The 14,940-nt window shown below is 34.7% G+C and overlaps 1 protein-coding gene across 1 annotated transcript; it reads left to right on the top strand.

Annotated features, from left to right (window-relative positions):
• Positions 1 to 1,408: 1,408 nt before the first annotated feature.
• On the top strand, positions 1,409 to 3,041 carry LOC133323202 (pH-sensitive chloride channel 2-like). Its single transcript, XM_061532156.1, has one exon. The coding sequence runs from the start codon at positions 1,409 to 1,411 to the stop codon at positions 3,038 to 3,040; it is 1,632 nt and encodes a 543-aa protein (XP_061388140.1). The 3' UTR covers position 3,041.
• The last annotated feature ends 11,899 nt before the right edge of the window (positions 3,042 to 14,940 follow it).

Genomic DNA, 14,940 nt, shown 5'->3' on the forward strand with positions numbered 1-14,940 from the left:
TTATATGAGCAGTGATAGTACTAAGCACACAATCGCACTCTACGTAATTAGGAATTCGTTTAAAGAAATTTCGGAGTAGGTGCTCTATCAAAATGTTAGACATAAGCAAATATTGATATTCCAAAAAGAAAGACAAAAACCTAAGATAAGAATTACAAAAATACAGAAAAATACATTCATTATTTGCTGCCACTCTTACGCGTTCACCGGCTCTGCCCTCTGCTCGGCCCCTCTGCCCTGATCGTGGACACAATACATGTGTACGATTTGAAGTTCAGTGTTGTGATATATCTTCAAGATAAGGAAATAAAAATTATATTAAATTAAATTAAACACTACAGAAAAGAATCAAATAAATAATAACGAAAACAAAAAAAAAACAAATCAGAGTCATAACAAAATAAAATAAGTATTTCAGAGCGGATCTATTGGTACCCTACATTAGCATATTAGTTATACTTATTTTGATATCAGACTGTTTCGGAAAAAAAACTCACGAATACTGAAAAGTCAATGTAATATTAGTCTCTATCAATTGGTATTGTATAAGTGAATATAAACTAATAGAACGTTTACATTGTACCGGATTTAGTTAACCCAGTGGGTTTTAATTGTCAATGCCATTGCATACTTGTAAATTAAATCCCCATAAATTAAGCATAATGTAAATGTCGTTTAAATCTAATTCATTATTTTTCCCAAAGCTTTGTAAAGGCCGATCGTCATTTCGCCTGCAACACCTCCAAATATCTAATTATTTCTCTTGATGTCTGGTATTTACCGCACCATTTTTGTTATTTTGAAGATTTTATCCTCATTGGTGGGGTATCGTTCGGCCTAGCTAAAATTTGCGCCTGTTTTTCTTATCATAACGAATTCAAATTTGTTCGAATGTCACAGAAATAGACAATAAAGTTGCACATACATTTAATATGTTTAAAAGGGTCCTGATATTGAAAATCTATTTTTTACGATAGCGTATTTCATATTCGGCCGTAACCTTCCCGTAACAGTTGTTGTCTTTGTTTTAAATTAATTTCCTCAAAAGAAATTGACCTTGATAAGACATTTTCCAAATATCACAACAAAAAATTTAAACCACTGTGCAGTAGAAATTGACGTAGGATGTTTATGTATGCGTATACACAAAACCACAATCGGAGTAATGTGGGTTCTTTGCGAGCACTTTGATTTGAAGAGTATTCTGTACGAGTCGTTATATTCTGATAGATTTCCCCATAGTAGTGGCTGACTGGTTGGCTAGTTAGTCAGTCTGTGCGTGGACGGTAAATAGAGAAAATCACAGCCTCGTATGCACAGTTAAATAGTCAATAACCGGCAACCGCATAGCGGGCAGAATCAACACCTTCAGTGTGAAAGTCGCAACCAGTGTTAACGAACATAAATTATGATTATATATTCGAACGAGATAAATCTCGTTATAGTTTGCCTCGGGTTAACGGTCGTATCGGGCTCTTTTGACGTAAATACCGTAACAGGAGTGTTGGCTTCGGCGGTCAACGCCACTATTCCCGGCACTGATAGCATCGAAAAATTACGTGTAGCCCTCTCGGGAACAGTGAACAGTATACCAGTTAACGAGAGCACATACTCGATCTCGACAGATTTGAATGTAACGAGAAGTGCCGATGAAACATGTTCCTCGCTTGACGATGCGGCTCAGCTGACACAGACTCAGTTGATTAATCGCCTGACAGCACCTTGCCGTTATGATCGGCTGGAACGTCCCTATGTTGTGGTCAACGAAACCATTGTCGATGCTCCGCTGGATGTCTACGTTCGCATATACATTTATGTGTTGCAGAATCTCGATACGAGCGACTTGCAGTTCAAGATGCACGGTCTGCTGCAATTGCGTTACAAAGACCCTCGTCTAGCTTTCGACAAGTATGCGCCGAACAGAAAACAATCCATTTTGGGAGAATCGAAATTGCGCGAATTGATCTGGGTTCCGCATATATTCCTCGCAAACGAACACGATTCGAACGTTCTTGGGACCAGCGAAAAAGACATACTCACTTCAATTAACCCAGACGGTACTGTCATCACATCGTCGCGCATTCAAGCCACTTTGTACTGTTGGATGAAATTGCAAAAGTTTCCCTTTGATGAGCAGTACTGTCCCACCGTCCTGGAGAGCTGGATGTATAATGCAACGGAACTACGTCTATTTTGGGAGGAAAACGCTCCGGTAACATTCGACCCCAAGATGCATTTAACCGAGTACGCCCTACAAAATGCCTGGACGAACGAAACCATTATTAATGCCGATCTGAATGACTTACGGCACGGAGCATTTGCTGGCAATTACAGCTCGTTGAGCTTCACTGTCCACCTAGTGCGAGAAGTGGGTTACTATGTCATGGACTACTTTTTACCCTCGATAATGATCGTGGCCATATCGTGGGTGTCGTTCTGGTTGCAGGCTGACCAAACCCCAGCTCGTACAACCCTTGGGTGCACCACTCTGCTATCATTTATCACGCTGGCATCGTCCCAGGAGAACAACTTGCCAAAAGTCAGTTATATTAAGGTCTCCGAGGTATGGTTTTTGGGCTGTACCTTCTTCATATTTGGCAGTCTGGTAGAGTTTGCCTTTGTCAATACGATATGGCGTCGGAAAAATAGTGTCGAGGTGAAAAAAGTCAAAAGTAAATATATTTTGAAATCAACTCTAACGCCTCGCATGAAACGCCACAAAATGATCGACAACGAGCGACAACAGTCGCGGCCAACTTGTGATCGTTTTCTATCCGTGGACCCACCATCGCCGGTCATAATAACTGTCGGTGATCAGACACCCAGTAAATTTACATCGTCGGATTCAATAGCGACCATAACATCAAGTGTAGACGACAACTACTCCGACCGAGATAATAAACCTAACGAGAATCAGTCGTGGTCGACAATGACACCACATGAAGTCTCTTTGTGGATTGATCGCAAGGCTCGCTTCCTATTCCCGGTGGCATTTATCATTTTCAATGCATTATTTTGGTTATTTGTATACTGTTTATGACAATAAAGAGATGGATATATTCGATTCGTATTTGCAGTAAATAATTCATTGATTGATCTCATGTGCATATTAAGGCGCGTTTAGACTATGAGAAATTAATAATGGAATTCATACATATATAAATTTCAAATAATTTGAAAATAAATTTCATACAATTTTATGTATGTCGATTGGCAGAACATTGCTCTCAAGATTTAACCATAGTTTATTACAACTTATATTTATATTTATGTCTGCCCGAGACTACCTTGTATAATTATGACATGAGACTAGTAATAAAATGAGATGAAGTGGATGTATCAGCTGTTATTTTTTTACGTATACATCTATATATATATAAAAGAGCTTAGTGTTGAGTGAGTGAGTGAGTGACTGACTGACAGATCATCGCGCAGACGAAACGTCTGTAGCTAGAAGCTTGAAATTTTGAGTGTGGGTTGTTGTTGTTTGTGTAGGCGTGAGATAAGGCTGGGTTTTTGGAAATTCGAACTAGAAGAGTACGAAATGTACTAAAATGTACCAAATATGGTACCCTCTGTATTCGGCGAACGCGAAGAGCTAGAATTCTGAAATTTGGAATGTGGGTCACTGATGGAAAGTTAGAAAGCTGTACAAAAGGGTTTTTGGAAATTAGACATACAGTGGTGGTCACGTAATTAAAATTAAAATTAATTAAAAAAATATATATCTGTCACAACAGAACGAACAGAGATCAACGCCTATGTTGACGAGTAAAAGTTTCTGGCACACAGCAGTAAAGCAAAAAATTACACAATGTTTTAATTATGTGGCCACTTCAAAGCCGATGTATTTTCATTAAAACTGTTATTTATGGAAGAATTGCATGCAATAATTTTCTATTTTCACACTAAATCTCTAAAGTGCAGTATATCGAAGTGTTCTGAATTAAAAAAATTCATAAATACTTCAAACAAATCGAGGGCTGATCAAAAAATGTTTACCACAATAAATGTTTTAATTACGTGACCACCACTGTATAAGTGTACTAAAAGTAAAACTTTACTAAATTTAGTACTAGTGGTATATATTGAACATATATAGCTAGAAGCATGAAATTTTATGTGGAATTCAGGGTGGGAGGTGGTGTTGATGTATAGAAATGGTTTAATAAATTCGTACTTATGTGTATTAAAAGTACAAAATGGTACTAAATTTGGTACTATTTGCATTTAATTCAGTGTATAGAAATAGAATCCTGAAAATATTAATTAGGACTTTAAGAAATCGTACTTATGTGTATGAAAAGGACTAAATGGTACTTAGGTGAACAGATAGAGCTGGAGTTTTCAAATTTGGAATTAAAATGGCTGTTGGAGTGTAGGATTGAGGTAGTTTAGGAAATGATACTAAATTTAGTACAATTTGGATGATACTTGAAAGGATCGAGCTGAAAACCAGAAAGTTAGAAGGATTGAGCTATAGGGACATTTTTGGAAATTCATATTTATGTGTACGAATAGTACTAAACGGCACTAGATTTGCAACTTGGATTTGGGAGAGCTGGAAACCTAAAATTTGGAAGGGTTTTTGGTACTAAATTTAGTGGTGGTGGTGGTGGTACGGAGATAGTCTAGAAAATGTATACTTATGTGTTCGAAAAGTGCTAAATGGAACTAAATGTGGAACCTGTATGTAAATATACAATTGGAATTCTGATCTATTTTTAATCGAAATAAGAAAGAGATTTCGGAAAATAGTGCTTATGTGTACGAAAAGTACCAGGTACATGATAATTAACATGATATTATATGTAAGAATAGAGGTGGAATTCAGAACTACAAGTACAACAAGTTTTCACGACTTCCATATGAAATATTATTTATTTATTTTTTTGTATATTCCTTTTCCGCATACGAAGTAGCGGGCACTTTGCTAATACATATATATAATTCACTGTTTCCATAAGTTCTGTGACAATTTATTCAATCAATAAAATCCAGTAAAAGAGAGTCAAGTGAGAGAGCAAGTTTGACAGTTCAACAACAACAAACTTACTGGAGTTTACTGAAAGAATTTTAGCAGTAAGATTTTGCAAACTTAGCATTTTTGGATCAGCTGTTTTATGTATGATGCATTAGACGTCATGTAAATTTTCAGATGTAGTGCAAAACATTCACATAACGATGTTAACGTGGGTTGCTGACGAAGTGCATACTGTTTTATTTAGAATTAGTTTGACATTTGACATAATTTTGAGCACCAAAATCCCACTTTCATGATTTTTTTACAAGAAATCCGTTAGGTTTTTGTCTGAAAAATTATAGTTTTCTGACAAATGTCAGCCTACGAAAAATATTTATACTCTACACAACAGTGTTGTCAGGAATCCGAATCAGGATAGCGAATCCCGCGAAATATTGGTCCTAAACCTTTAAGTATACCGGTCATTTCTCGACTAGCTGAATCGATATAGACATGTGTCCATTATAATTTGTAAACACGATGCAGGTCACTGTTATTGACTAATCGTCACGAAATTTTGCATGTAGGATGGATGCTAGCCAAATGGGGATGAAATGGGCCAAAAACTTTATTTTTGTCTTTTTTGTCGCTCTAGAAGCCACAATTATGACCCGAACACCACGAAATTACACACAGAGAAATGGTCTGGCCATAGAATAAGCATGACAGTTGTGATGAAGATCGGTCGATATTTAGCGGATCAAATAGACACAGACTTTTGTGTGAAAACGACAAATTTTGTATTCTGGAGCGTACATATTTACTAATGAAGGACATAGACCCGAGAAGTTGATAGTATATCCAAGAGAGATGGCTGACCTTTTAATTGATACCAATTATATTGTTGTATGTACTCGGATGTGTAAAAAATGGGAAAATTCCATTGTTCATTTTATTTATTTATTTTGCTGTAAATGGTTTAAAGCAGTTATGGTCGATGTTTAGCTCATAGGCGATGTTACGACTACTAACATGCCGGTCAACTTCGATCAGTTCTCCAATTTTGTCGACATTTTCTATGACCGGCCTACCTGTGCGCGGTGCATCTTTAACATCAAAAATTCCTGAAAGGAATCTACGAAACCGAAATTGGATATAATAGGCTGTTACAGTATGGGAGCCATAAACACCATTCGCAATTTTAGCCCTTCCAACGAGCATAAATCTGAAATTGTTTGATCGATAATTTACGAGAAATCTGTCAGTACAGCCATCTGCCGAAAAAAATAATGGATTTCTTTTTCCCCAACCTAATATTTACAGGGGTCTACGTATTCTGAAATGGTTTAGTATTACTATTACCCCACCTATAATTTTCGGTGACGTTCAGATGGCATTTAGGGGGTCAAAGAACCGAAAACTTTATATTATCTGATTTTCTAGTCGCTATAGATGCCATTACTATATGCAGAACATCACATATTTTACACAGTGAAGGGGATCTGAAAAATACTTAGAAAATATGTCAGACTTTAGTAGTAGTTGTGTAGGGTATCATATGGTCGGTCCCGTTCGACAATACTACTACCGCTCACTGGGTTTTACTGCGGGATCATTAGGAACATAATAAACTCGTTCTTAAGCGAAACATGATCGAAATGCTGTCAAATTCAGAATTTTGATTTTATCAATAAAATGACATTTTTTTTTTAAATCCTTCAAAAAATGGTTTAAAAAAGTCTCTCGCCTAAGTGCAAAATTTGTATGTATATTTGTATAACATCGAACACCGCTTTCTAAAATGTCATTTCGTGAGAAACAATATGAAAGTTTCTATCTACACACAAACAACACAAACGGCTCTTTCTTTGGATACTCGTATCGTATTTTTGTTCGATCGACTTGAATTTACAGTTTCAAAAATTTAAACCGTTTTCCGTTATTCGAACCTAGATTGTTCCTTAAAAACCTCGGTCGAAAATCTCAACAACTAATGAACATATAAATAGGGGATTTTTCAATAAACTAATTGTATAGGTCTGCCATTTTGTTAATTTTTGTGCGAATTTAAAAAAATGGACGTTCTGCTTCCATTTAAACTTATACTAAGTGATCTTTCTATGCAATGTTCACGAACTGAATTAATTACAATTTAGAATCTCATTAGACAAATTATTTCCATGCTAAACTTAGATTAGCCAGAACTTAGATTAGCTTAAACACTCTTGCGGCACTTTTTTCAATCAGCTGATTTGGAATTGTAAATCGAGTATATTCACGGAGGTACTTCTGTATACATGTACATAATTTGGTCTATATGTTAAAAGTGGCTTTCGCTCTCTCCCTCTGTGTAAGTGTGTGTATGTGTGCACGTATATTTACTCAAGGGGCGAAATTTGTAACAAAACTTGTGGAAGCAAATTGTAAACTAATCCTCTCATTCAAAAAGATTTATATTTGAATTATTGCTTACTTTATTAACCATTATGAAGCGGCTCACCCGCCTGCCATAACTTCTTTAGGCCACGAACAGAACATAACACTCCCGCTTATGTACAACACACTGATATCGCTACGATGCGATGTGAATATGTAAATACATACATACATAAGTAGGTTAAATAGAAGGAGGGGATTCTACACATACTCACACTGACACTTGAAAATTTTATTATTATATAATATTTGTATAATTAGAAAACAACAGGAATTCATGGAAAATGAAAAAAGCTGCAGTTGACCGCCAGCGTTATGCAAAAACACATGTGTTAGTGATGGGACATCACAAAATTGGAGCAAAGGACATTAAAGTTTATTAAATGACCTGCATTCGCTTAATTTACTTACACAAAACGGCCAATGTTTATGTATTTGCCGAGCATCCACACACACGCACACACCCAAACATATAGCTAGTGTGGATGAGAATAAGCTGGAAACAAAGCAAAAGCATTTCTTAAGAAATGCTAGTTGGTGAGCCTTTACTTTTTTCATTGAGAGTGTGTATGTTTGTGTGTGTGTGTTTGTGTGAGAGAGATTGTAGTGTTTATGTATGCATAATAGTGGTAGTATTCAATGAAATGTATCTTTTTCATTCCTTTGAATTGTTTTCTTGTGCTTTTTTGTTATTTCCTACTTTTATCATTATTTGCTTATTCGTTCATTTGTTAGACCAATGGTTCACGCTATCCGCATACATACATACGTACATGTGTATGTCCTTTAAACCCTCCTACATATGCGGCTGACACACTAACACTTCCATCTTGGGTGGGTTCAAATTCGTTATTTTTTCCTTTCATTCCATTCCATTCATTTCAATTCGTTTCCTTTTCACTATTCTTCTTCAATTTGATATTGATTTACAATTTAATGTTGGCTTTGATATCTCGACCTTTATGTTCATACCACTGTCAGACAATTCAAGAAGTGTGGCCCCAATTATAATTTTTGTTTAATTGTATGGTTTTAACCACATTCACACACGCACACGTACATATTTTGCCGTCCATCAAGTGATGGCTGTGCATTTATTTACCGATTAAACCATATTCACGGTGTACATACACGGAAGGCTGAACACATACACACACATGTAATTTCATTGGGCTGTAAAGAGGGACCCGTGTCAACATATCCAGCCGTTGAAAAGGACAATCTATGTTGAACAAACACACACACACACAGGCAGATCCATACATACTTATACATGTGTGTGTGTCTACTACAATTATTCCCCGACTCACGCACTGCACATACAGCAATAACCACGGGGCGAGCGAGGACAATTTCTTCTTCATACATTGAACATGATAATTAGTATTATCCAAAACATACACACACATACACATTTCCACAAACAAAAAATAGCTTTCACTTTCAATCTCAATGGAGAAAATTATTTTCTTCGACCTTTTGTTTCTTTTCCATTTTAAAATGACCCACTTCAACTTTTTTTATTAAATGACTTTTTCTCAAAGTGACACACACTTTTATACTTTCTATGTATAATTTGATTCCTCCTTTGAAAATGTAATTTGGCTAAATTCTCGCTTTCAATTTATTTTACAGAATCACACATTTTTAAGATTCCGATATACTGGTTAAATAAACGATTTTACTTTTCAGCTTCCCAAATAACATTTTTTCTTTTTTTTTTTTTTTTGCAATTTTATTGTTATATGATTTTTTCTTCTATTATGTGTATATATATATATGTATTGTAGGTGTTGTTTTTTCCTTTTCTTCTTAGAATTTCTTTCTTTTCATTAAAACGATTCTTCGAAATCCGCACTTGGCTGTGTATAGTTTGGCACTGATTGTTAGCTTACAAAATTGAATTCGAGAACTGACATCAGGATATACAAAGAAGTTCGCTCGAGGAGCACAAAGCGTTCTCACTTCCTCTTCTGTGTGTGGTGTATTCAATTGTAACGAAAGGAAAAACTCTCTACGACCAGAGACGGAGACGTCGACACAACAATAATGACAATACGCAAAGAATGAATGGTTGGCTGGCTGGCAGATAGCATAGACAACGTGTTACAAAAAATCAGAAGCATTCTCAGTTCGTATGTGTGTGTGTGAAAAAGTGTTAAAGGATTTCATTACAGCGCTTTAGAGATGCGCATGAGTGCTGCTAACCGCACCAAACCTCATACCGCACGCACACACACACACACGAAACATTCGCACCCACTACGAGAAACACCATGAGTCGCACTGATTGTGCGTTGGTATTTCATTGCCAGTGACTGACTGGCAGACGAACTGAATGACTTTCGGTATGCACTAATCCAGCTGATGAGAGTGATTGGCTTAGGAGCACGTGATTGTCCTTTATTTACCAAATCAGTTTTGTCTTCGAGACAATGGTTGTTTACACACTCGCATGAGTATTATGATTTAATTAATCTATTACAAAAGAGTACCCTCTCGAGGGATAACAAAAGTGTCTGTGCAAGTCCCCAATGGTGAGATTCGATAAAAATCTCTGTACATCCACCTCCATGTTGATGATACTGGCACACAAGAAGCGTATCAGTAACGAGGTAACGGTTAAAATAATTTAAATCGTTTTCCTATACTGAATGTAAGTTGTATAAGAGATCATATTGTTGGAAGTATTTTTAAAAATATTTCAATTCAGAACACTTACATATACTACACTTTAGATTTAGTGTGAAAATAGAAAATTATTACATGTAATTTTCCATAAATAATGTTTTTATGAAAAACTTCGCCTTTGAATTTAATTAAAACATTGTGTGATTTTTTTCTTTATTGCATTTTTTTTGAAAATATTAAAAAAACTCCTTAAATTTGTTAAATTTAATAAACTAAAATCAAAACACTTTCAAACACCTCTGCAAAGTTAACAAGAGTAGTTAAATGGACATGCAGGCCAATATATTTTATTCTGCTAGAAGTTATGTCTATCGAAAAATTTAAGACTCCAACTGATCTGTAGTGATTTCAACAAGCTTTATAAAGTCTTAGCTGAAGATTTCGTGGTTTTGTATACCTTAATACCTCCATTGTATAGCGGATTTTGGATTTTATGTTGATCAAATATATTATATTGACCCTTTTTGTAGGATGTAGCAGATGAGAGAGGGCAGAAGGGCCCCACCTTCGGACCTGATCGAGGCTTAGTAAAGATAATAGGTTGTAAAAATTTATTTAAAATCGGGCATTCCATTAGCCTAATATTGGATATCTTTAAATCCAATATTAGGCGAATGGAATGCCCGAAAATGTTGACAATTTTGTGGGAAGAAGGAGTGGTCCAATGGGTGCCATCCTCGGACTTTATTAAAAAGATTTGGTAAAAATAATAGGTTTTACAAAGTTTGGTTCAAATTGGAAATTCCATTCGCCTGGTATTGGATTTATATATGGGCAATATTGACAATTTTTTCAACATAGCTGAAACCGAGGTTCCCCACTTTATAACTCGGGAATTACTTAATTATATGTCGTTGCAAACTTTTCATGATATTGACCTCCAAACTTTATTTGGGTGGAAGCTGTGTTTATTTTAATGTAAACAAGTGAAAAAGCGTTAAGTTCGGCCGGGTCGAACTTTGGATACCCTCCACCATAGATATTCTGACAGGTACTTGAAATGAAAATATAGGGAAAATACCAAAAAGTGGATTCATACCGACATTTCTAAAAACCGATTATGTAAACCATTATACAAATTTCAGAAATTTTTAATGGATAATTATACCCTCAGCCTTATGGCTAATGAGGGTGTATACACTTTGATACGGTGAAAATGAGCCTCACCGAAATATTGGTTCTAGGCCCCATGTTTCTTTGGACCAAATTTGTTTTCATCCAAACTTTACCCATCTTATTATTTCTACCAAAATTAGTTCAAATTCGAAAATTGGGACTATCGGTCCACTCCATCTGGTACCTAAATGCGGGTTATAGTTCATATATAGTTTTTGTATCTCGATATCCTCCGCAGGTGAAATGAGTGCAACAGAGTCTGAAAAATAAACCCAAAACGCAGAACAAATTCTATAACTATTTTAATATAAAAAGGTTGTTATATGGGGACTACGCTCAAAAGGGGGCGAATATTAACAATATTTGGTAGGAAGATTTGTCACCATATACGACTACAAAATATCAAATTGCAGCGAATTCGGTTGAAAAACGCGCTCAAGAACCCTAATATGGGGACTACCCGAAAAAATTTACCTATATTCATAATTTTTTGTGGAGGAATTTGGAACCTAATAAGAACTCAAAATACTAAATTACAGCCAATTCGGTGGAAAAATACGATCAAAACCCCAAAAATACTGAACAATTGGGGGTACCGTTATATGGGAACTACCAGAAAAAGTAGACCTATATTTATAATATTTTGTGGAGACATTTAGTACCCAATAAGAAAACTAGAAGCCAAAATGGGGACCACATTTCTTAAGCCAGTATTATTAAAAAGTAGTTAATTACAATGTGCATTCTTATAAAAATAATTCAAAATAGAATATTTTTAGAAGATTGATAGAAAAAAATGACAAAAACTATAAAAAGTGCCTTCGGGCTACATTCAGCACTTTAAAGTGGAGCACATTCGGCCATTATCTTTAAAAATAATCAAACCAAACGTGCTTGTATTGATGATAGAAAAAACCTATTTCTGATGGTGTGTGTTACCTTGAGATGTCAGCGTCCGCCGCTAATAAATTTAGATCTGAATTTCAACCAAACTGATAATTACCAAGCCATCAAATGCCGAAGCTACCCCGGGTGAGGGCACATTCGGCGAATTTGACTTTTTTACATAACTGTAGAAATTTTTAACTAATACTAAGTTATTATATCTTTTTGTTACTAGTTTTTATAATTAAGTATAAGAGGAATATAATCAGTTTTATATATATTGAACTATTACTGATATATAGAGCTCTAAACAAAAAGTGACGAATGTGCCGCAGTCTCCCCTACATATTAGCCGTCAAATGGAATTTCGAAAAATATTCATGGATTGGAAGATAACCTTCTGTATTTCATGGAAACCGCATGCGCATCAAATGTATTTAAGTATTACGCGATTTAGACGCAATTTAAAAAAAAAATCATAATATAGTTTTATTTTAAGATTTATTCCTACCATTGGGTTCTATACCACGATTTATTGGAAGGGTCTTGCTATAATCCGCAAGGTGTATACTTATTCGGGTAAAATGGAATAATAATCCCAACATTTTTTTCCTGAAATTTCTTGTAAAAAATTAGAAAAATGTGATTTTTATATCATTTGATTAATCGTTGTGTTTAGATTTTTTTAATTAATTTTTAGTTGGATACATGTCATTAATGTAATGAAAATAAATATCAACGCTTTAAATTCATAGAAGTTTCGAAAATTGTAGACGCGTTATATTAAGTATAAAGAAAAAATTGAAATTATTACTATGAAGAAAATGGATAAAAATAGTTCTAAAAATTAAAAATTGTTCAAATTCGTGTAATATAAAAACATTGCATCAAAGAAAAGGCGATCACCCCGATACTGAAAAGGCGCTTATTATATCGTTTAATGGAATGCGTGGCGAGAATGCGTTGATGACTGGCCGCTTTCCTCAGAATATCAGCATTGTGATGAGTCATCATGAATATTATTATGACATTCTTCCACAAATTTTTCCGAAACCGATCACCATGATACTGACAAACTGAGAAAAATTGTCAGTAAATAGTACTGTTTCGTTAAAAACTGCAATGAAATGAAGTATAATATTTAGGCTATTCTCAAGTTTGATCCCAATTTTGAATTCATTATACCCTTCACCATACTGTGGTACAGGGTATTATGCCTTTGTGCATATGTTTTTAACAGACGGTTCCTTTTGAGAATATGCATAGAATCACTTTTTAAGTGGATCCGTCTGTCTGTCTGTCCATGTTAAATTGTAAACAATGTACAGGTCGCATTTATGATGCGAATTGGATGAAATTTGGCATAGGCCACTTATTTGGGCCAAGGACGAACCCTATTGAAATTGGGAAAAATCGGTTCAGATTTAGATATAGCTCCCATATATATTTTCGTCCGATTTAATGTAAATGGTGTACCAAAGTCCCTATATATCATTCGATTTGCACGAAATTTGGCATAGCGTAATGAATTAGGTCTAGACTGATGTGTGTTAAGGTTCCTGAAAATCGGTCCAGATTGAGATGTATCTCCCATATATATTTTCGTCCGATTTAATGTAAATGGTGTACCAAAGTCCCTATATATCTTTCGATTTGCGCAAAATTTGGCAAATCGTACTGAATTTCTAGTCTAGAATTATGTGTGTTCAGTTTCCTGAAAATCGGTCCAGATTTAGATATAGCTCCCCTACATAGTTTCGTCCGATTTAATGTAAATGGTGTACCAAAGTCTCCAAAGTATCTTACGATTTGCACGAAATTTTGCATAGCATAATGAATTAGGTCTAGAATGATTGCACGATATTTGGTATAGCGTAATGAATTAGGTCTAGAATGATGTGTGTGTTAAGTTTCGTGAAAGTCGGTTCAGATTTAGATTTAGCTCCTATATATTTTTTCTGCCGATTTTATGTAAATTGTGCACTAAAGAGCCAAAGTTTGTCCGATTGCCACACAAGTTAATCTCTGGCAAGTCTCATTGAAATCGGTACAGATTTTGATATAGCTTCTACATATATATTTTCGCCCGATTTTACACAAAATTGACACAAATTTTGCACAACTTACTGAAGTTAGTATAACCTAGAAGTTGGATATAAGTGTTTCTCCATGGTAGGTACAAAATTTTACACTACACACTGAAATTACTACAACATTACGTGTGACAAGTTTAGTTGAAATCAGTTTAGAGTTATATATAGCTCCTATATATAGTTTCGTCAGATTTTAAGTAAGTTGGCACAATACACTGTATTTAGTATAGTGTACCGTGTGCTAAGTATTGTAAGAAACTTTCAGATTTAGATATGTATAACTTCCGATTTTAAGTAAATAGTTCACAAAAGACACAAAATTTTGTACAACGTACCGTGTGGAAAGTTTTGAAATCGGTTCAGACTTGGATAGAGTCTGATTGGTACGAAATTAAAAAAGTAAAATTTTTCCTTCCATAAATCTAATATGAGTAGATGATTAATCTATAAAACAATGTTTTAGTTTAATATATGAATCGTGATGAATGTATTTAAATTAAAGGCAATATTTTATATTTATTGATATCACAAAAATATATTAATTCATTACTTTTAATGTATCTCATATATATCAAATGTATTGTATATTAAACAAATAATATTGTATATTAAAAAATAAAATAAAAATAAAAATTAAGTCTTCAATTTTTGGAAAAATTTGTATTTATTATGTCATCAGTATTAACTTCAGAATTGTGCATAGACACAGGGTGTGGCATTGGCATTTGAAACTTTTACAATTCTTGATAATATTTC

This window comes from Musca vetustissima, unplaced genomic scaffold, assembly GCF_032173495.1.
Source record: "Musca vetustissima isolate MV318-11 ecotype Yass unplaced genomic scaffold, APGP_CSIRO_Mvet_v1 utg1756, whole genome shotgun sequence".
Taxonomy (NCBI): Eukaryota; Metazoa; Arthropoda; class Insecta; order Diptera; family Muscidae; genus Musca; species Musca vetustissima.

Excerpts from the sequence above, each read along its gene's own strand:
- LOC133323202 (XM_061532156.1), top strand. The coding sequence starts at position 1,409 with ATGATTATATATTCGAACGAGATAAATCTCGTTATAGTTTGCCTCGGG.